This window comes from Schistosoma haematobium, chromosome 3, assembly GCF_000699445.3.
Source record: "Schistosoma haematobium chromosome 3, whole genome shotgun sequence".
NCBI classification, from domain to species: domain Eukaryota; kingdom Metazoa; phylum Platyhelminthes; class Trematoda; order Strigeidida; family Schistosomatidae; genus Schistosoma; species Schistosoma haematobium.
Window position 1 is genome coordinate 2164425 of NC_067198.1, and position 22878 is coordinate 2187302.

Here is a 22878-nt window from a genome sequence, read left to right on the forward strand (position 1 = left end):
ATCATTAACAGATACTTCATGCCATTTTAGTAAAGGTCACTATCCGTCTTTATTATTACACTAACCTATGCTATCCCAAACAACCAAAAGGGGAAATAAAGCGGACGAAGGCGTAAATAAAGGGAAAATGTCGCTTTTTCGCCTTCGCGTTGGTTATTTAGGGGAAATGTCGCTTTCCCCCTCTTACGTCGTGTATTTGGGAGAAATTTGTCGACAATTAGACGTTACGTACAGTGTTTGAATAAACCGCATTCAGAACTTAAGTTTTCATACACGTCGACAAATTAAGGCACCGCTTAATAAAAAAACAATACTATTGTCACAAAAATAAGGTACAAAATACTGAACCAGGCATAGCCAGCTGCCTATGATTTTCATGACTTTTCATCTTCGTTTCCCCTCGTATCATTCACCTTTAAGGATTTAAATTAAATCCATAAAATATTACTAAGACATATGGAGTTTTGACTGAATACGAGTATGAACGGATCCATTAAAAATAACCGATTTCTGAAACACCAGAAATAGATAGAAACAGCACCAATTTCAAAAATAGTGAACCCTTTTACTAGTAATATTTTCGGAATTTTCATTAATTCAGAAAAAGGTATACTTCTCAATTCACATTATTTTTTTACCATTATTCTCACAATTACCCTGGAGGAATTTTGCACAATATATATTATTTTCATGTGACTTATTATCATTAATATTGTGATTACCATTCTTGATACCACTTTAATTAACCCAACGCTATTCTACATTATGTTCACAGGGTTCGTTGCATTATATGCATTATAACCAACGCCTTTTAGCCGATCTTCTTATCCCTTTTTTAAATGACCTATAAGACTTACAAATGACATTCTAGACATGCTTAAGTCGTGATCGATGTAAAAGTTCACCATTTTAGCGTAGAACATCATTTCATGCAGTCACAACTGATACGTACATGTCTTATTTCAATCACCGTAATATAGCATTTATGGATCTATAACTGTACAGTTTGACGAAATTACTGAAAACAACTATTACCTCAAACATTCCTTGTTTTCAATACTCTGTGGGGACTTTTGAACCCATACAAATTGTTAAAGTATGTTTCATTTGTGAATGGATCATGTATCGTTAATTATTCAACAACTGTCAATTTTGATTGGTGTTCTGTGTTTTAATATCCCTCTGAACTATCAATTACGTTGTAACTTATCACTTGCAATTTTTATCATTTTATTTATAGAAGCATGCTTCAGAAACATTCCAATCCACCTCTTGGTTTAGAACGGATTCATCGATATTTTTGTTACGTTTGTGGAACTCTTCTTCCACACAAGTTGGAAGTTCATGATTTATTAGTATGCCGAAAATGTAAAACATCTACGTGTATGCATTGGTTCAGTAATATGGATGCAACTTTCAATACTGAAGCTAAATCTGGCAAAATAAACCAATTTAATGATGATGAGTATGAATCCACATCTTTATTCTTTCCATCAATGATTAGAGGGGCTAAAAAGATCTTAAGATCAGAAATTGCTTTAAAGGAGGCTTTGGAGTCACAATTTGAAAACGGTACATCACAACCAACATTTGATGGACCAACTATTAGAAAAGAATGTGCTTATTGCGGCAATGATAGAATGACTTATGTTACACTTCAAACTCGTTCAGCAGATGAAGGACAAACTGTAATATATACTTGTACCCAATGTTCTAAAAAAGAAATTGAAAATACTTGATTAAGTGTTTTGATTTTACCCATTAGTATTCATAATAGTTTAGTTTTGTCGGCTAAATCTTAAGGTTAGTACTTTTATCATGACCCACTAATACGTTTAAAATACAAAGTTGAACACAAACACCTCTTGCTAAATAATTTATTATCAAACTGTACAACTGTTTTTTTTGCGAATGAAAATTTGAGGCTGTATTCCTTGAGGAAATCTAAGCACTGAATAAACACAATGTCATAGAAAAATAATCGTATTACTGGGCTATTAATTGTACGTGATAACAAGACAAGGTTAGATAACTTCTTCAGGATGTGTAAACAGAAAAGGGGTATCAAAGTAAAATTTAATATTAGATTAGGTTATGGATGGATTAAGGTAGTTAAATGTGTCAGTGCTTAAATGAAATGATATTGGAAACAATTACAAGCGTAAATCGGGGAGTTGTAAAAACGTTTAAGCAGAAGGATTCATTTACAAACACAAAAAGTATGTGAGAAAACAATAATGATGGTGATAATAGATACGATAAGGATAGGATACACTTCTCTTGTAAACAATGGATAGCTAAAGCTGGTGTTTTACAGAGTTGACGATGAAATGTGCATAGATTCATATGGATTATGTAACTAACCTCAAAATTAACTTGTGCGTTAGTCGAATGAACACAGTCAATTAAATATCCAAGGATAGAACTCCTAGCTGCTTTCATCTCACTGTTGCAAAACTAGGCTGCAATAGGTTCTCGTATATATGTTGAAGGTGAGCTCTGTCTTTGGTCTATATGGTTTGCTTGATAAAAGTAGGTGGACCGGTAGATTCAAACAGAGGTGACCAGACAGGGGACCCTAACTCTCACAGATACGCAAAACCTTTTTGTTAATAAGATTTTATTGTAGTTTTACTGAGTAAATTGTCTTATCCCTGCCATCGAGTCGCTCGATTATTCATTAAAATATTAAGATAAGAAAAATGCAATTAATTACACCGATATATTCGTAGTATAGTTCAGTCGGTTGAAAGTTGGTACTTCTGGGGACATTGTATTCTCACTTGATGTTCTTTGTTCACCAGTGTATTTCTAACATAATTTATGTTAAATCTGTAACTAAGTTGAGTCACACGTCAATGATATTGGTTTGCTTACTATTTGGCTACATGGACTGTTATTACGTTGCATTTTGAACCTTCAGTTTATTTTTGGTCTAGAAATCTGCAAATAAAAGGTCGAGATAATCTTAGGTGCTTTTTTTTACAGATTGCTTCATGCCTAAATTTGAAAAACCCGACACAATGTAGTCATTAAGCGTCTCAACTTCTACGGAAAACATAAAACTATCATATCTATAAATTTCTATGAAGAAGTTGGCCTGATTAACGGTCAACATCCTTTCAATGCTTGTAAAGCACGATAGGGAATTAGCTCTACCTATCTCATTTCTCGACGTGCCAACTTATTCACGAATATCTTGTGTAAGTTGCTCAAACTTGCATTGTTATCCTTTACAATAAATTATAATATTAAAGTTTTATTTTTGTTATATCATCTTGTTCATCATAAAATGAAGTCTCAATTTCATGTAAATACGGCTGTGCCCCCAAATGGCCGAGAGTGGGAAGGGTCCGCTCACCCTCTCGAAATGCTCTCATGTGGCCACGCGTATATAGCCCCTGACAGGGAAGTCCTACTCACTGACATCTCGCCGTGGGGGGTGTTGTTTACGAAATTGAGAGGACGAAAAGTGAATGTCCGGCACTTTAACCGGGTTGGTGGATATGGAGGATCGACATAGAAGAGTTAGTTGGGAAACCCTGATTTCAAACCAATGGTGCACATGGGCTCAAGTATCCTGAGGGAACAAACGGTGTATGAACCAATCGTTGATCACCGGCTACCATGGGACTGCATCTCCTTACGATGCTCGGCTGCCTTGTGGGTCAGACCTTCAAGTCGAAAGCTCCAGGTGTGGCCCCCTAAGAAAACCACCTGGTTCGGTTTGGTCACCCGAGCAGTATTACAGCTCTCACACATATCAAATGAGATTTGTGTGGTGCATATGTATTTGGTACCTCCTTGTATCAATATCTTTGTGTTAAAATAAATAAATACGGTTGTACAGCTTGATAATAAGTTATTTGTTTCACTTCGTACTTATCTAATGTACTTATGAGTTTGATAATTCCTCGTAAAATACTCTTTATCACACTTATAATTCCTGTCATTGGGACGCAACCCTAAATAAATCCAAACACGTGTAACCCTTCAGTAAATTAGTATATAGAGCAGAGTTCGAGTGTTTGTATATTCTTAAGTATTCATACCCAATTTCAAACTAGTAAACTGTTAATCAAAGATATCACTCTGTGTCCGAGAAACGATGTCAGTCCTGTGACGTGTTATGACGAGTTGAGTATCGGAAAAGTTGTAACTTTTGGAACTATCCTTCGGATTATCATTATTTATATTTTTAATGTATAGTTAGCTAATAGATACTCGTATCATTATATTTATATATTATCACTGTAAGCTTCCAGTTGACCCATTAACTGTCTTTATATGTTTTACTATCCTTTAATTATTGGTAACTAATTGTGTACTGTTCTCTTCACTCCCTACCACATGCGGCCTAATTGTATTTGAAGTATGATTTATTATTTGGTGTTCTGTACAGTCTAATCTGTGTATATAAGTTAATAGGTGTTTGAGGTAGTTGTTGGCTGAGCTGGGTAATTGAAATATAGCTATAGTAGGACCCGGCTGCTAATTTCCCTTCGGACTCAATGCAGAGGACAGAAAAAAAGCTTTTGGATAACAAATCAATAAAAGTGTAGCTTGAAATGGCTCAAGGTTAACTGTGCAGGTCAAAACGTATAGTTGGTCAGCTCTGCGATTTTAGATTTTAATCAGAATAGTAGACTAGAGAGAGAAAAAAATATATTGTAATCAGGATTTTGACTGGTAACTTTAGCACATGATACCGATTAGTGTCTCAAGTCATGACGAAATTGTTGACGGGAATTTCGAGCAGAGAGAGCGAAAAGAAATAATAGCAATAGATTAAATTTCTGATATTGGGCACCAAGGAATCTTAGTTAATGAAGCAGTAAGAAGGAGAATAATCCTGCATTCAGTAGATAGCTCCAATGAATAAAGAGATTTGAAACGACTATTTTGAATTCGCTTCAGTTCTATGAGAATTTAAGAAAAGTTCAGCAGAAGAAAGTGATCTCTATTACCGCAGAGAGGATGCATATATTGTTACAGAAGTAAGAGATGTTCATTAAGCATCATTTGGAATTTACAGAAAAGCTAAATTCAGGGTTGATGAAACCTTCAATTTCTTTAATAATGGTGAAAATTGATAAAGAAATTTATCAATTTCGTACAAATGTCTCTATAATAAATAAATGCATGCGTTAATAGCTACACAAACCGTTGATGAGCAGTAGTTTAACTGATTTAATAGTTATATCTAATCCTTCCAGTGATTCAGTAGAGGCTGTTCCAGAAACGAATCCTAAAGTGAGTTCAAATCTCGTTATGTCTGAGGCAGAATGTACAACTACTGAGTTGTCAAGTGCAAAGCAGGAACATCATTTATAAGTTTTCGTTCAAAACAGATATATATATGATAGATTTCTGCTTCTACACCTTTGGGAGTTATTTATTTAAGTAAATACATAAAAATTGATACAAAAGAGCACAGAATATATACGCAACACACAAGTCACTCGATATAATTTACGGGTGCCCAGACCGTAGCAGGTGATTTTCTTAGGTAGCCACACCCGGAGCCTTCAACCTGAAGTTCTGATCCACAAGACAGTGGAGCAACGTTAGGGGATGCAGTCCAACGATAGTCAGTCACCAATAATAGGTTCATACACTATTTTTCCCTTCAGGATCCTGGAGCTCATATGCACCATTGGTTTGGAATCAGGGTTTCCTAACTAACTCCTCTATGTCAATCCTCCATATCCACCAAGCCGGTTAAAGTGCCAGATATTCACTTATTGTCCTTTCAATTTCGTAAACGAAACCCTCAACGGGTTAAGGTAATGAGTAGGACTTCCCTGACAGTGACTGTATACGAGTGGTCATGTGAAAGCATTTCAAGAGGGAGAGCTGACTCTCCCCACCCTCAACCGTACCAGGAGTATTCGGGTACTGATAGTTCCATACCTAAATGTAACTCATAAACTAAAAATTGATATAATAATTAAAATGTACCTCATAATTTATGAAAACCAAGTAAGAAAAACAAAATTCCTATAAAAATTGAATAGAATTAAACAAATGTTTTCCTTTCATAAATAAACAAACATGGATGAATATTGATATGAATTATATTCCAAAAATACCAGCTTGGATAAAACTGTATCCCATGGAAACAATCAATTTGAAGAATTTGTTTGAAAGATGACAATTCCCGATTGATTATTTCTATTGATAGTTCTGATATAAGATGTGTAAAATTTGAAGAGTTTAATACATTAAAATTAGTTTCTAAACCTTCTGTTTTATTGTAACTAAAGAAAAAAAAAGGAATAGATTCAATGAATAGAAAAGTGTTATATCCGAGCGAAGATTAAATCACGAGTAACTTCTGAGACAAAATGTTTTTGGTGGAAATCATGAGTGAATTGAAGCTAGACCATCATGAAAAACCTGAAAGCACTGAATGGCCGTTTCATCCTAGTATGGGACTCCTCGGCAGTGCACATCTACGATCCCACACCCCGCGAGATTCGAACTCAGGACCTATCAGTCTCGCGCCAGGCGCTTAACCAATTAGACCACTGTATATTTATATTCCTCCTATTATAAGCTTCATTTTGACCTATATATTATTATTGTACGATTTACTGTTCTTAAGCTATGTTCAGTTTATTACCTACTGCCTCCCATGTTCACAGCCACTTTCTGGCTTTATTGTGTACAAATATTATTTCCTATTTTATGGTGCGTTGCGATCTGTTTGACTGATATATAAACACAGTATGTCTGAAATAAATGATTCGATTCGCATATTGGAAGCTGGTATTTGGTGTTCTGGACTCAAGTGGACGGGCTAGACGGACATAGGACCAATAAGGACGTTAGGCTGCTCATACCGGTCGAACGTCATTGGTTTGGCACAGTGCTAAGATTGTATAAGTTATATTTTGATTGATGGGTAAATCATGTGATAAAAAGCCGGACATAAAGTCATAACAAAAAGGAGTTGTGATTTAGAATAATAAGATTAATATTAATAAAATCTATCTTATTCTATTGCATTCTAAACAGTACTCATCATTATAAAATGATAAACCAATAGAGTAAGTTACTTATTTTGTTGAAAGTCATAGATAAACTGAATAAATCCCAAAATAAGAAACTATAGTTCTAAGGAAAGATGGATAATAGTCTAACAGTGAAATCTAGTTTGCCGCACAACATTTTGTCCTATTTGGGACTCATCAACTGGATGTACCTATATCTCAGAGTTCATATTCACTACAGGACTCGAATCCAGTATCGTTCACATTTCTAACACCTTCATGTTATTCACTTAGCTACTGAGTCTTGGATAACCATTTGGTTGTGCAATGGAGTGAAGTTTAGGACTCCAATTGATCAATCTCAAATAGAATGAAACGCGCGTCCTAGATTCCACTATCCATCTTTGCTTAGAATGCTTGTAAATTAAGGTAATACGCACAGTATGTACATATTGCCAACAAGAGACTGATCAATTGCAGTCCTAAATAACAATGGGAAGATTCAAGTAAACAATACCAAGTGAATTTGACCTAATGATAATTATAATATGATATGGCGAATTGTTCATATTTAACACAGGGCGTACAAAAATATCTTTCTTTCGTGATTATAAACTGATTTATTGATTCTGTAGAATGAAACAAATCGGTGTTTCAATCAAACCATAGTAAAAGAAATGATTAGATGTAGAAAAAAAGGTGTAGAGTAATTTCATCACTCAGGTTCTAAGCGGAGAAAAAAGTGATTGCGCCTGTTTCACCATGAATGATTCTAAGCCATATCATTTAGAGTCTCTAAGCATTTGGTTACGTTAATTATATGGACTTGAATCAAATAGTCTGTACCTGATAAGTCTTGTCGATTGAACGCTATATTCGTTCCTAAGCTATTCTGATAACCCGGACGCTAGAACTATACAGCGACCCGAACAAAAGAAAGAAGAGGCAAAGTATGGGAGAGACACTTTACTCCAAGGTTCCTTTTTGTACAGAAAACATGGGTATTTATAGATGTTAACGTTTGTTAAATCAACATCATATTTCGGCCAATCCGTTAACGACATATTATGCTATTGACCAATAGTAGCACGGCACTTTGACATTCTAGAATGCTCCATCATTTTCTGATTGGCTAGGACTCTTCAGCTCCTTTTGGGCCTCTAGAGGCTCCGTTGAAGTTCTCCGAAAGCCGACTCAACAGTACCTAGCTACATAACTCAGTCTAATTGTCGATGACTTCATGGGAAACTAGTGTCACACTCCTTAGATCTCAAGCTTTCTTCCAACCTTCCTCTACACTATACAACATCGACTGTCGAGGTATTCGGTAGTTTAGCATATGTAACATAAGTCATAACCACTTCAGCTGATAAAGATTTATCACCTCATCAACAATATTTACCTAGTACAGTATGCCTGAACCTCAGCAGTTTACATTTATAAAACTGATTATTGAATCCATCACTAAATACTGGGCCAAAAAAACCCAACAAATAAATAAACTGATCGATATATATATCCAGTTTCAACGTACATCCATTGATTGTTTTCTTCTAAAAAGCGTGTTACACCGGTTTGTGCAGCCAAATTACAAATATGAACATGAACATCTATAAAAGAAAATACAACACATAGAGGTGATTCCTCCTTTAAGGATACAGACAATAATAATTAGAGCTATGAAAGGAATTCATTGTAAATGTACATTTGAATGAAGATAAACTATACTCTTATTCGGAATTTCGACCTTAAGCCTGGGAATTAACCAAAATGAAAAGGGGGCATTATTGTTTTTACACTATCGTAATCTGTGATGAAGGATATGTTTCATTCTTTGTTATTTTTACTGACTCTTCCCACCCTCGGCCGTATTAGGGGCATTTTGGGTGGGTAGGGGGGCAGATTGATTTAATAATCACTCAATGATAAGATTCCATATAAATGTGACATATTCAAAACTTACCGATAGAATGATACTAATTAAAATTTCATGTTTATTAGCAGATTATATTTACGATTCTGAATAAACAATAAAAAAATCATGCAATCACTAATCTATCCTTTTGGTTCTATCATTCTAACAATGAACACAATATAGATCAGAATACTGAGTAAGAGGATATTCTATCTACATAATGCATGAAAAGACTTAATATCATGATCTTCTAATGCTCCCGAACGCCCTGGTACGGCCAAGGGTGGAGAGAGTCCACTTTCCCTCTCCAAATGCTCTCACATGACTACGCGTATACAGCCATTGACAGGGAAGTCCTACTCATTGCGAAGAAAAATGTTCTCTTCTTGACGAAATCATCTAATTATTCTACACATTCGTATTTATAGTTATATGAAAAATATATATGCCAATATATAATCATTGGGTCGGGATTATGTGGAAATCCTACGCATTGCCTTCTTGCGTTGAGGGTGTCGTATACGAAATTGAAAGGACGATAAGTGAATATCTGGCACTTTAACCGGCTTGGTGAATATGGAGGATTGACATAGAGGAGTTAGTTGGGAAACCCTGATTCCAAACCAATGATGCATATGAGCTCCAGGATCCTGAAGGGACAAATAGTGTATGAACCTATTATTGGTGACTGACTATCGTTGGACTGCATCCCCTAACGTTGCTCCACTGTCTTGTGGATCAGACCTATAGGTAAAAGATTCGGGGTGCCCCCCCCTAAGGAAACCACCTGCTTCGATCTGGGCACCCGAATAGTATCATAACCCACACACAAATCAAGTGACTTTATTATTATTATTACTATTATTATTAGCAGTTGTTAACATAGAAATATGCTTATATTCTAGTCAAGTCAGTCATGCGTTCTTAATCAAAGTTATGTTGATATCCTATAGACCACTAACAGGATAACTATTCACCTCAGTTAAATTTTAACATCTCATTGATGTCAAGAAGAAAACTAGGCTGGTGGAGAGCATTTGTAGATCAGGTGGATGATTTTGATAAGGTTTTGTTCTCTGACCTGGATAGTTTGGTTGTGGAGCTTTCATCTTTCTTCTGAACGATATCATTAGCACAAACTTCAGATAGAAGTAAAAAGTTCGAACCAATCAGGAAAATTATGCACAAACATAGGAACAAAAATCAAACCAATGGAAGATACAACCAAAACAAAGAAGTAAACAATGACAGGTTGAAGGTAAACAACAACTAATCAACATCGAAATGTACGAGATAAGCTTTGAATCACATATGGAGAAATTCGAACACTTCATTTCTACCTGAAGTTTGTATTGATCATGTCGTTCAGAAGAACAACGAGTAAGCTCCACGACCAAATCATCCAGCTCAGAGAACAAAATTCCATCAAAAAAGAAAACTAAGCGTTATTACAAATATTGTATAAGAAGTAACTTACCAGTTCGATGAATTAAATGATCCATATGATTAAGTTTAGTTAATGCTTCACCACCAGGATAGTTTTTTCTTGCAATCATTATCAATATAATGGAACATAGTATATTCACAAGAAGATGCATATAACAATAGGAAATGAATAAAATACGAAATTTTGTTATTCTATTTAATTTGTGATGATTTTTAATTAAATCCATATATGTTCCTTTCAACTTAAGCATTGGATTCTCTCTATAATAAAAGAAAACAAGAAGAAGAAGAGAAAAACTAGATTTAATATAAATTAGAAACAGAGGGGTTTTGTGGAGATTATAGTAATCTGATAATTGAATACATGAGTCAATTGAAGTTAGACCATCATGGAGAAACGTAGAAGCACTGGACGACCGTTTCGTCCTAGTATGGAACTCCTCAGAAGCGCGCATCTACGATCCCAATACGCGAGACTCGAACCCAGGACATATCAGTCTCATGAATTCAACTATAAAATGACTAAAATCCCCACACACACCCCCATCTGATAATAATCATTGTATGCTCACTAATGACTGGCTTTCTATTCAATACTCAATTTATTTGAATCTATTTAAATGTTGGCTTATAATTATTATTATATTATCATTATTTGAACACGTAGATATTGGTACAAGGAGGCACCAAATACATATGCACCACACGAATCTCATTTAATTTGTGCGAGGGTTATGATAGTGCTCAGGTGCCCAGACTGAAGCAAGTGGTTTTCTTAGGAGGCCACATCTGGAACCCTCGACCTAAAGATCTGATCCACAAGGCAGTGGGGCATCGTAAGGAGATGCAGTCCCATGGTAGCCGGTGATCAACGATTGGTTCATACACCGTTTGTTCCCTCAGGATACTTGAGCCCATGTGCACCACTGGTTTGGAATCAGGGTTTCCTAACTAACTCCTCTATGTCGATCCTCCATATCCACCAACCCGGTTAAAGTGCCGGACATTCACTTTCCGCCCTCTCAATTTCGTAAACAACACCCCCGCCACGAAAAGGCAGTGAGTAGGACTTCCCTGGCAGAGGCTATATACGCGTGGCCACATGAGAGCATTTCGAGAGGGTGAGTGGACTCTCCACACTCTCAGCCGTACCAGGGCATTGGGAGGCTTTATAATTACAGGAAAAATACTTAAGTAATATACAAAAATGATAAACAACTTACAAATAAGCCCAAATATCTGCTACCACTAAATTGAATATAGGCAATATATAAATAATGAAACGTAATTCTTTATGAGGTAAGAAAGAGTATAAACCAACGAATATAAGACCAACTAATAATAAGCCATTACATTGTAAATAGATTATGCTATGCTGGTAACCAAAATACTTTTGTAAAGGTATTGAGAGAATGATTATAATAATCCATGTAAATAATAATATATAAGTGGATAAAAGTGATTTCGGTAATGCAGATGTGAAATACCAATGAAATGGATATATCTAAAGAATACATGTTTAGAATATAGCATGTGATTTATAACAATCTACAAACACACACACAACTTATGTACGTTATCCAGTCAGAAACACCTGACATTGCTGAGGAGTGCCTTTGCGTGTGGTTAGTTCTTTACTTTGTCTACGTACAATTAAGGCTTATTTATTATTATTTATTTTAACACATAGATATTGGTATAAAGAGGCACTAAATACATATGCACCACACAAATCTCATTCGATATGTGTGAGGGATGTGATACTGCCCGGGTGCCCAAACCGAACCAGGTGGTTATCTTAGGGGGCCACTCTCCGAGCCTTCGACCTGAAGGTCTGATCCACAAGGCAGTGGAGCAAAGTACGGAGATGCAGTCCCATGGTAGCCGGTGACCAACAATTGGTTCATACACCATTTGTTCCCTCAGGATACTGGATCCCATGTGCACCATTGATTTGGCTTGGGATCCGGTTAAAGCGCCGAACATTCTCTTTTCGTCCTCTCATTTTCGTGAACAACACCCCCGCCACGAAAAGGCAGTGAGTAGGACTTCCCTGGCAGAGGCTATATACGCGTGGCCATGTGAGAGCATTTGGAGAGGGGGAGCGGACTCTCCCCACTCTCGGCCGTACCAGGGTATTCGGGAGCTAGAAAAGGGTCGAAGTGAATAAATACGCATTATGACTAGAAAAAGGTATGATTGTGATCTATTTAACCATTAAGTTTAACCTTGTAGTATCTTAATAACTCAACTTCGCAGTCGTGTTATTATCATTGTTACTGAGGATCTTTAGAAAACTAAACCTTACAAAATGGAGGAGTCAACTACGTGCTTCAACCCGATAAATCTCTTCAGGTAAGAGATCAATATCAGTCAAAGTGTTATTTTCAGTTTTCTTATGGATAACCAAATTAATTAAATTTGGGATAGTAGTACAGCATTAGGCTATCTAACTGTCGTAGATGATTCAGATTACTTAGCATGCAGGGTGGCAACAATAAGAACATACTGGAAGAGGTGCCAAAACTAAAATGTTGTACCAATCTATGACTGTTGATGTGAGTAGTATTGTTAGCTGGAGTCCGTGAGATAATTGAGATCAAAGGTTGAATGATTGATCAAGCAAGGCTTAAAATCGGCTATAGTGCTACAATTGTATCCATTTCCGATCTAACATTACTGTCATAGACTTTCGACTCCTAGATTCCAGTCGTTTTTTTTTCAAACATTTAATATCTAATTTTTACGATCATTGATACTATTATAACATCCATTTTGCTTCCCTTTGAATGCACTGATACAAAGTACAGCAACTTGGATTGTTGCATACTTGTACCAAGTGCTACATTCTTAATGACTGACTAAACCTATTCACACAACAATTTGATAGATTTTATCTTAATAATCACCTTATTGAAATAGGATATTACGTGGTTGTCAAATCAGAACTTTTAATCTTAAAAACGAAAATGGTCAATAGCTGAGAACAATCAGATACAAATAAACTATAGTAAACCTCGAAATAAGCGGAAGTTCACTATCGGTCCTCTCGAAAGTTAATTGACAATATGATCGGTCTGTACCTTACGTTATTCGAACAGACTATACTTACAGAGTACTTGTCATTCATTGTTAGTCTATTTTAAAGCCACTGTTGATGACAATTTTCAACAAAATCGAATTATGTGCGTAGTGATTTAGGGTTGGTCGACTGAAATATATAATTCTGCTTTGCATAGTCAACTCATTTAGACACAATTATTTCGACGATAAGCGATTCCAAATTAATATCAAAAACGAGATGATGGAGATTTACAGCTCATGTGGATGATTTTGATGGAGTTTTGTTCTCTGAGCTGGATGGTTCGATCGTGGAGCTTTCATCGTTCTTCTGAACGACGTCATCACCTGATGATGAAAACTCCACGACCGAACCATCCAGCTCAGAGAACAAAACTCCATCATAATATCAAAAACCAATTTTAACATATTTCGACGGATTTTTGAACACCCTACCTTTTAGTACTTAAAATGTTGAAAATTCAGTAGTTTAGCTAGTGACAATTAAGAGTTCAAATCAATCAATCCTGTAGTTATTGAATACACCGATGCTTATCGAGAGACAACGGTATTCAATGAACCACACAAAAAAAAATAAAGAAAATATATCAATTTTGATTTTAAAAATGGTCAACATTATAGATAAAAGCTAAAACTAGATCAACACAAAAGGATACTCCCCATTGTCCACTTTTATTTAAAATTGTATTGAAATAAAATACTTCAAATTCTGGCCAGATTAATCTACCCCATAACAGAGAATCAATTAAAACACTGGACCCTGTACGGAAAGTTTAAGAAGCATTGATTAATTATAATTCAAATACATACCGATACTGATGATAGTAGTTGCAATGATTGTTTTCAACAGTTTCAGTCGAAGTTTAACAGATCCAGTAAATAGACCATATAAAAGACATGGGCCAAATAGCAAAATTAATTCACTACGAAATACAAGAATTGCAATTCCAGCTGATGTAACAAATTTGGTTTCATTGCGAGTGATCAAATGACCCAACGAATACAAGACTACAATAGAAAGGAGAATTCATAAACATATGTACTTTTAGTTACTACTAATATTTTAACCAAATAACCCATTAGCAATGGAATGTGCGCTACATTAATTATGTGACAGTTATTTATCCTAACCGACTGCTGTAAGGAAAATGGACTGGGAATGTTTCAAGTTATTGCTCTAATGATTTAAGTCTAATGCTAAAACCAGTTAAATACAGCTCTATATGATGAACAAAGTAGAAATCTCAATGACTAACATACATTCTGCTAAACTACATTTAATAATAAGCGAACACAATATCCATGAAACCAAACAAATGCCATTGGAGGAAGGTGACAAAAGTACACCATGAAGCATCTGGAACTGGAAGGTGCTAACTATTAAATTGAAAATAAAAGTTTGACATGGTCTCAATGTTTTGGATATAACTTTATCAAATGAGCGGTGCTGAAGAGTCATAGAATAAATTGATACAGTAGTTTGATGCTCCTTTTCTTTCATTAATCCCATGGACATTATTTCATTTTGAAATAATCTAATTTTCTAATTAACCACATTAACTGTAAAAACTAGACCACAAGAATCATAAAGTTCCAGGTTATACCGAGAAGTTTGAACTGAAAATTGGTTTAAAAAACTCATATTCACCTTTTACCAAATCAGTAAAGAAAAAACTCTCGCAGCTTTTCTGATAATAACAAATTGGATTTCTAAACCATTGCACAAGCAAAAAAAGTAATCATAGGCACAGATGAGTGGCAATTAGCCCCGAGTTCGAGTCCCGAAGAGAACATTTAGTCTAGGATGCAGGTACATCCGGCTGACGAGTCCCAAATGAGACGGAACGCACGTCAAACTGAATTTCACTGCTAGCCACCATATATCTCTGCTTAAAACGATTGTGACTTAAGACAATATCGAGGCAATCCGCACAGGATGCACATATGTCAATAAGAGACTGATAAATTTCAGTCCTAAACATCAATAGAAATATTCAAATTAACCAATACAAATAAACTAAAACAATCATTTTTAGAAAAATGTTCAGCATCATGAAGATTAACTAATTCAATCCTTATTAAGCACAAGATAGAAATGTGATTAGTAATTTGTACGTAACCTCAGGGTGTTAAATTTTGCTGATTTAGACGGGGATAAACGGACCACAAACATGCTCGCATGGCTACGCAATGCAATAGAAATGAGTGTTTTCAATATTCAATAAGCAAAACTATGGTGTATATGCATCCCAAGTTAACTAGTGAATCTCCTGGTATATTATTCTCTGAAAATAATAAATGAGAGCGTTATTTCTGAAAGAATGTGTATGACAAATTTATATGAAAATGAGGAAAGTGGACAACGCTGAAAAATATCATTTGACTTTATTAGTTTTGACAAAAGTTCACCATAAACTCATTCAGCAGGTACTTGAGGTTGAGTAACGTTCTAAATGTGGAGGGTAATGATACTATTGGGTTGCCCGAACCAAAATAGGTAGAGGGGGATTCGAATGGTAGCCGGAAGTCAAATGCTTCAACTAAAAAGCTACCACCAAACGTTTTGATCCGAAAAGTAATGTTCGATTACAGAAACTCGACAACATTTTTGTACATCTTTGCGACGTCTATCAATGGCAGACATTACCATTAAACCTGCCAAGGAGGTCGAATCCTGCCTTAAGGTTAGGAAATATCATCATAGTTGGGCATCAGTATGTGTGTTTCCATCCCAGGATCTGGTGATAATTAATTAATTCATCAGTACATATTGTTCTGGAAGTGATTAGACTATTGATCATTTAAGATAGGGAAAATGATTTTGAAAGGTTGTTTAATCATTTAGTATTAAAATACCCTATCTTATCCATTAAATTTTTTTTAGAAGCAGTGAGTAGGCAAGACACTGAAAACATTTCAGAATAATTACCCAGCAACTGAATATAACTAGATTTTGAGAAGAGAGAAACAGAAACACACAAACATTGTAAGCTTCATACAGTCTGCTTTTTAAGACAGACAGGACTAAAATCTGGTCAGCTTTGAAATGAGTATACTACCCGCTACTTAGAACTTGATTATGAGTACTTGTCTAGAGAGAAGAGCCAACTTAAAATTGACATTTAGGATCGTTTCTATTAACATTACAGACGACTGATTTAGAAACCCGCCAGCGAAAGGATTTGAAATAAGCAAGAGGATTAACTTGTTCCGACTAGACCACGCTTATGGGAGGATTTTGATTAATTAAATAAGCTTTTGCTTGGCACACCTTTGTAGTTTCCTTATAAACACCAGGGAGACAGTTTTATGATTATGTATGCTATTTGTTTATTGGATTGAGATGATACACAGAACAAATTTTGATATTTTGGAATAATAAATAGGTTAAAACCTACTTGTACTTTTAAATGATAATAGCAATTCTTATTAAATTGAAAGACCTCAGATACGCTCTTAATAAAAAAGGAGAAAGTTTATGCGAGATAGCTAACTATGCTTCTTGAAAATATATACTAAGATTAGGTGAAATAGGTTCCCCTCAAGAATCTTCACACAACCCAGGTACCACAGTAGCCCGCTTCGGGTATCAAAGCGACAATGTATCTATAGAACCATCGTGATCATATTTAGATAGCAAAAAACAGTATCCCAAAGTTTAAAATAAAGAAACAATAGTTAGAAAAGTTCTTTCATTAACTACATATAGAACGCTAATGTGCAAGAATATCCAGGATACGCTTAAATGGGCAGTTAGACTGAATCGCTAGAAAGACAAAAGAATAAATTGGGGGATTTAACGACTTCGTCCGAGTACTTTCGGTGTGGAATTTGAACATTGGCACAAGAATGGACCCCAATAGTAGTCCTAGTCTCCTGTACTTCGGCTAGTATTCAAGTATGACTGGTAATATTCAACTTAGAAAATCAGGATGATACTCAAATACTTGTTTCAGCATCCGAAAAAGTGGTACATATAGGTACGACCGAGGGTACGAAGCGTTCTTCACTCGCGAAATGTTCTCATATGGTCACACATCTACATATATATATACCCATTGGCACGGAAGTCCTAATAACTACCTTGTTGATTACGAAATAAAAAGGATGAAAAGAGAATGTCTAGTGCTTAAGCCAGGTTGGTGAAGATAGAGCATACAACTAATAAAGTTGGAAAACTCTGATTCCAAACCATCGGTTCATATGCAATTCAAGATCCTGAGAAATCGAATGGAGTATGAACCTATTTTCGAATCCTCACTACCATGAAAATCCACCTCTGAACATTTCCCCACTACCTGGTGGATTAAACCTCTGGTTCAGAGATTCGACATCGGCCTCCTAAGAAAACCATTTGATTTGGTTTAAGCACTCCAGTTGGGCATGGGGTTAGCGTCCCCATCCCGTAGAAAACTAACTCGCTAAAAAAACGCTAACCAGAAAAAATTATTCAAACCTTTTAAACTCTGCCCTGGGAGTCAGAAGATCTTCATTTAGAAGAATTATGACGCCTCATGATGAAAGCCGAATTCCTTCGGAGGTTACGAGGCCGATGCCCCTTCTGACAACCAGAGCCACCATTTATTTAGGTACATGGAATGTTCGTACAATGTGGGACACCGGAAGAGCCTTCCAGATTGCTGCAGAAATGAGAAGATACAACCTAGAGGTACTTGGGATCAGTGAAACACATTGGACACAAGTTGGACAACAACGACTAACTACAGGAGAGCTCCTGTTATACTCCGGCCATGAAGAAGAAAATGCACCACATACACAAGGAGTTGCATTGATGCTGTCCAAACAAGCGCAAAATGCACTTATAGGATGGGAATCTCATGGACCAAGGATCATCAAAGCCTCGTTTAAAACAAAGAAAGAGGGCATTTCAATGAACATCATCCAATGCTATGCGCCTACCAACGACTACAATGAAGACGCTAAAGATCAATTCTACAATAGGCTGCAGTCAATAGTCGAGAAGTGCCCAACAAAGGACCTGACCATTCTGATGGGAGATTTCATCGCCAAGGTTGGAACGGACAACACTGGATATGAAGACATCATGGGACGACACGGACTGGGAGAAAGAAACGAAAATGGTGAGAGATTTGCAAACCTATGTGCCTTCAATAAGCTGGTCATAGGCGGCACCATATTCCCACATAAACGCATACACAAAACCACATGGACTTCACCGGATCACTCTACACAAAACCAAATCGACCATATTTGCATCAACAAAACGTTCAGGAGGACTATAGAGGACGTGAGAACCAAGAGAGGAGCTGATATAGCATCAGATCATCACTTACTGGTCGCCAAGATGAAATTGAAACTCAAGAAGCACTGGACAACGGGGCAGACAATATCACAAGAGTTCAATACGGCCTTTCTTCAGGATACTAACAAACTCAACAAATTCAAGATAGTTCTCAGCAACAAGTTCCAGGCCTCTCATGATCTACTCAATGGAGAAGGAACTACTGTGGAGAGCAACTGGAAGGGGATCAAAGAGGCAATCACTTCAACATGTCATGAGGTCCTGGGTCACAAGAAGCACCACCACAAGGAATGGATCACTGTTGGTACACTGGATAAGATTCAAGAAAGGAGGAACAAGAAGGCAGCGATCAATACCAGCCGAACAAGAGCAGAAAAAGCCAAGGCACAAGCTGAATGCACGGAAATAAACAAACAAGTGAAGAGGAGCATCAGAACCGACAAACGTAAATATGTGGAAGATTTAGCAACGACGGCGGAAAAGGCTGCAAGAGAAGGAAACATGAGACAACTCTCTGGAAATCGCCACAAACCAGAACGACCAGTGAAAAGCAAGGAAGGCAAGGTAATCACCAACATTGAAGAGCAACAAAACAGGTGGGTAGAACACTTCAAAGAACTGTTGAATCGACCAGCTCCACTGAACCCACCCAACATCGAAGCAGCACCCACGGACCTCCCAATCAATGTTGGCCCACCAACAATTGAAGAAACCAGCATGGCCATCAGACAAATCAAGAGTGGCAAAGCAGCAGGACCGGACAACATCCCAGCAGAGGCACTAAAAGCAGACGTAGCGGTAACTGCACGGATACTCCACATTCTCTTCAATAAGATTTGGGATGAGGAACAAGTACCAACAGACTGGAAAGAAGGACTACTGATCAAAATACCGAAGAAAGGCGATCTCAGCAAGTGTGATAACTACAGGGGCATCACTCTTCTCTCAATACCGGGAAAAGTCTTCAACAGGGTATTGTTAAACAGGATGAAGGACTGCGTAGACTCCCAACTTCGTGACCAACAGGCAGGATTCCGTAAGGATAGATCGTGTACAGACCAAATCGCAACTCTACGGATCATTGTGGAACAATCAATTGAATGGAATTCATCACTCTACATCAACTTCATTGACTACGAAAAGGCATTTGATAGCGTGGACAGAACAACACTATGGAAACTTCTTCGACACTACGGCGTGCCTCAGAAGATAGTCAATATCATACAGAACTCATATGATGGATTACACTGCAAAATCGTGCATGGAGGACAGTTGACAAAGTCGTTCAAAGTGAAGACCGGTGTTAGGCAAGGTTGCTTACTCTCACCCTTTCTCTTTCTCCTGGTGATCGACTGGATCATGAAAACGTCAACGTCCGAAGGAAAGCGCGGGATACAATGGACATCTAAGATGCAGTTGGATGATCTAGACTTCGCAGACGATCTGGCCCTTCTATCCCAAACGCAACGACAGATGCAGGAGAAGACGAACAGTGTGGCAGCAGTCTCAGCAGCAATAGGTCTCAATATACACAAAGGGAAAAGCAGGATTCTCCGATACAACACAGAATGCACCAATCCAATCAAAATTGACGGAGAAGATTTGGAAGATGTAAAAACCTTTACGTATTTGGGCAGCATCATTGATGAATGCGGTGGATCTGATGCAGATGTGAAGGCGCGGATCGGCAAAGCAAGAGCAGCATATTTACAACTGAGGAACATCTGGAACTCAAAGCAACTGTCAACCAACACCAAGGTCAGGATTCTCAATACAAATGTCAAGACAGTTCTACTGTATGGGGCAGAAACCTGGAGAACTACAAAAGCCATCATCCAGAAAATACAGGTGTTTATTAACAATTGTCTACGCAAAATACTTCAGATCCATTGGCCGGACACTATTAGCAACAACGTACTGTGGGAGAGAACAAACCAGATCCCAGTGGAGGAAGAAATCAGGAAGAAGCGCTGGAAGTGGATAGGACACACATTGAGGAAAGCACCCAACTGTGTCACAAGACAAGCTCTCACATGGAATCCTGAAGGTCAAAGGAAAAGAGGAAGACCAAAGAACACATTACGCCGGGAAATGGAGATAGACATGAGAAAAATGAACAAGAATTGGATGGAACTAGAAAAGAAGGCCCAGGATAGAGTGGGTTGGAGAATGCTGGTCAGCGGCCTATGCTCCATTGGGAGTAACAGGCGTAAGTAAGTAAGTAAGTAAGCACTCGAACAGTATTCTACCCCGCACATAGGTTCAACGATTTGTGTGGCACATACATATTTTAGTGCCCGATTGTACCAGTGTTTGTCTTCCAATAAACAAATAAATACAGCATTGTTACTTGGATAACACACACTGCTACATAAACCACAGTTCGGACACATTTTACACTAAACGATTCACATTACAAATCGGTCTCAATATTTGAATATGATTGGACAATTGTTTGGTAATGGGTTGTTTTCCTGACCTAATACATTTCCCGTAATTTTAATTTCAATTACTTATCTGACCAAAAGAATCCTTTATGATTGTATTTTTCTCTACTGAACAGCTCCTCTCACTATATATAAGTCTCGTTTACTTATTTTCAGCAATTTGTCGCTTTTGATTATACTCACCCTCCATCTTATAACTTCTTTAGTCTTATTTCCTTATTATGTGGTGCATATTTGTTTTGGTCATTTGTACCAATACTTATGTATTCAAATAAATGAAATAGCACAGAGAGGGATGACTTGTACGGCTAATCGATTGGGCTACAGCTAAAATCCATTAGCAGGAGTGATTTTGTAAGATGGCTAAACTACAGAGTTGGTTGCACACTGACTAATACCTGAGTAAACATGCGAAAAGACTTATTAGGCATGCGTATTGTATAAGAAATGCTTCCTGCTTTGATTACGGTGAATTGTTTTTAAGAAAAATGAACTTAAAAACGCGTTGAGCGAAAGAATATTTCTTTTCTATTAGTTCCTTGCTAAGGCTCTACATTAACATATGCTTTATACTTAAGAATGAAGACAATATAAAATAAATGGTCGTTGGTCGATCTGAAAATGTATCAGTATTTTCTCTAGAAGCAACAATTATATAAAAACTCAACAGATGCAAAATCAAACCTAAGGTTTACGTAGTTAGTAATCTTAACTTTAGATTTAATTTTCCATTAATTGTGTTTTTAAATGATTGGCGTTTCTAGAGAAAATACCGGCACATTCTTAAACTGACCGACGACCACTTATTTATTATTGATTTTATTCTTAATCATAAAACTTACACAGTGTAGTCTTGATGAGGAACTAACTGAAAAGAAATTATTCTCCACACTTGTCTTAGACATATGAATGAGAGACAAATTTAACAATGAAACGTACCAAGTATGAAAGCATATGTGTTCGGTAGCGTTCGTGAGGCATAAAACGCCAAGTGGAACTGACTGCAGCAGATTATAAGAAGACGTATGCATACATGTTTACCGAAGACTTTCTTCACGCAATGTGAGAAATTGATCAAACTCAGGGCCATTACTAATCCTAAGCACATTCTAACTAAGCAATAAGGTTAGCAATATGTACTACCAATGTACTGGGAAATGAACTTCTGCATTCCTAACAAGGTGTTTACGGAGACTAGCGGCGATACAATCCAGGCAACAGACAGGCAACCCAGGAACGACCTCGGTACAACACCTGGAAAATAGTTATGATCGTACTGTAGTTTCAACGTAAAACAATATCTTGTAAACACACCATAGTTATGTTAGTTCGCAAATAGAGCAAGTCGTGTAAGGCTTGCATCCCGAAGCTTTCTTCAACTTTTGTGTAAGGACAGATGAGAACCACAGTAATGACATATACAGCAAAGAGAATTCCGATCTTTTCCATCTTGAAAAGTGATATTCAATTGTTGATGAGTACGGTATTGTTAGGACAGCAGTGACTGAAAATTAAACCTGCAATAAAATATAGGAGAACAAAAGCATAAGCTGAAGTCTGACTCAATACGTGAATTCTACTCATGTTTAATAACTTCGGAGGTAAATCCCGCACACATTATGAGTACACTCGAATCGTAATTACCTGTCGACCATAACGACCTTGAAGATCAGAACACGCCCTTCATACACGGAACAACCGCCGTTTATC

The 22878-nt window shown here is 36.9% G+C and overlaps 2 protein-coding genes across 3 annotated transcripts; one reads left to right on the forward strand and one right to left on the reverse strand.

Annotated features, from left to right (window-relative positions):
- Window positions 1-774: 774 nt before the first annotated feature.
- ZNRD1 (DNA-directed RNA polymerase I subunit RPA12) lies at window positions 775-1739 on the forward strand (the record flags this gene model as incomplete). The annotated part of the gene is made up of 2 exons (XM_051212748.1): window positions 775-1096; window positions 1241-1739. The coding sequence occupies exon 2, from the start codon at window positions 1245-1247 to the stop codon at window positions 1737-1739; it is 495 nt and encodes a 164-aa protein (XP_051068661.1). The 5' UTR covers window positions 775-1096; window positions 1241-1244.
- ALG12_1 (dolichyl-P-Man:Man(7)GlcNAc(2)-PP-dolichol alpha-1,6-mannosyltransferase) lies at window positions 1517-22868 on the reverse strand. 2 transcript variants are annotated; one of them, XM_051212750.1, is made up of 11 exons: window positions 22813-22868; window positions 22483-22685; window positions 22312-22444; window positions 22108-22281; window positions 14248-14445; window positions 14094-14197; window positions 11580-11860; window positions 10388-10617; window positions 8530-8605; window positions 6093-6260; window positions 1517-1713 (listed from the first exon to the last, which is right to left on the reverse strand). In XM_051212750.1, coding segments are annotated over exons 2-11 (1500 nt in total). In that variant the 5' UTR covers window positions 22618-22685; window positions 22813-22868; the 3' UTR covers window positions 1517-1712. The 2 variants fall into 2 exon arrangements, with proteins under 2 accessions (XP_051068662.1, XP_051068663.1); XM_051212751.1 differs by lacking the exon at window positions 1517-1713 and having other exon boundaries at window positions 5951-6260; window positions 22108-22444.
- Window positions 22869-22878: the final 10 nt, after the last annotated feature.

Excerpts from the sequence above, each read along its gene's own strand:
- ALG12_1 (XM_051212750.1), bottom strand. The coding sequence starts at position 22,617 with ATGGAAAAGATCGGAATTCTCTTTGCTGTATATGTCATTACTGTGGTT. Across the intron at positions 10,618-11,579 it reads GCAGATATTTGGGCTTATTT|AGAGAATCCAATGCTTAAGT; the intron begins GTAAGTTGTTTA and ends CTTTTATTATAG. Across the intron at positions 8,606-10,387 it reads TCATTTAATTCATCGAACTG|ATGTTCATGTTCATATTTGT; the intron begins GTAAGTTACTTC and ends TTTCTTTTATAG.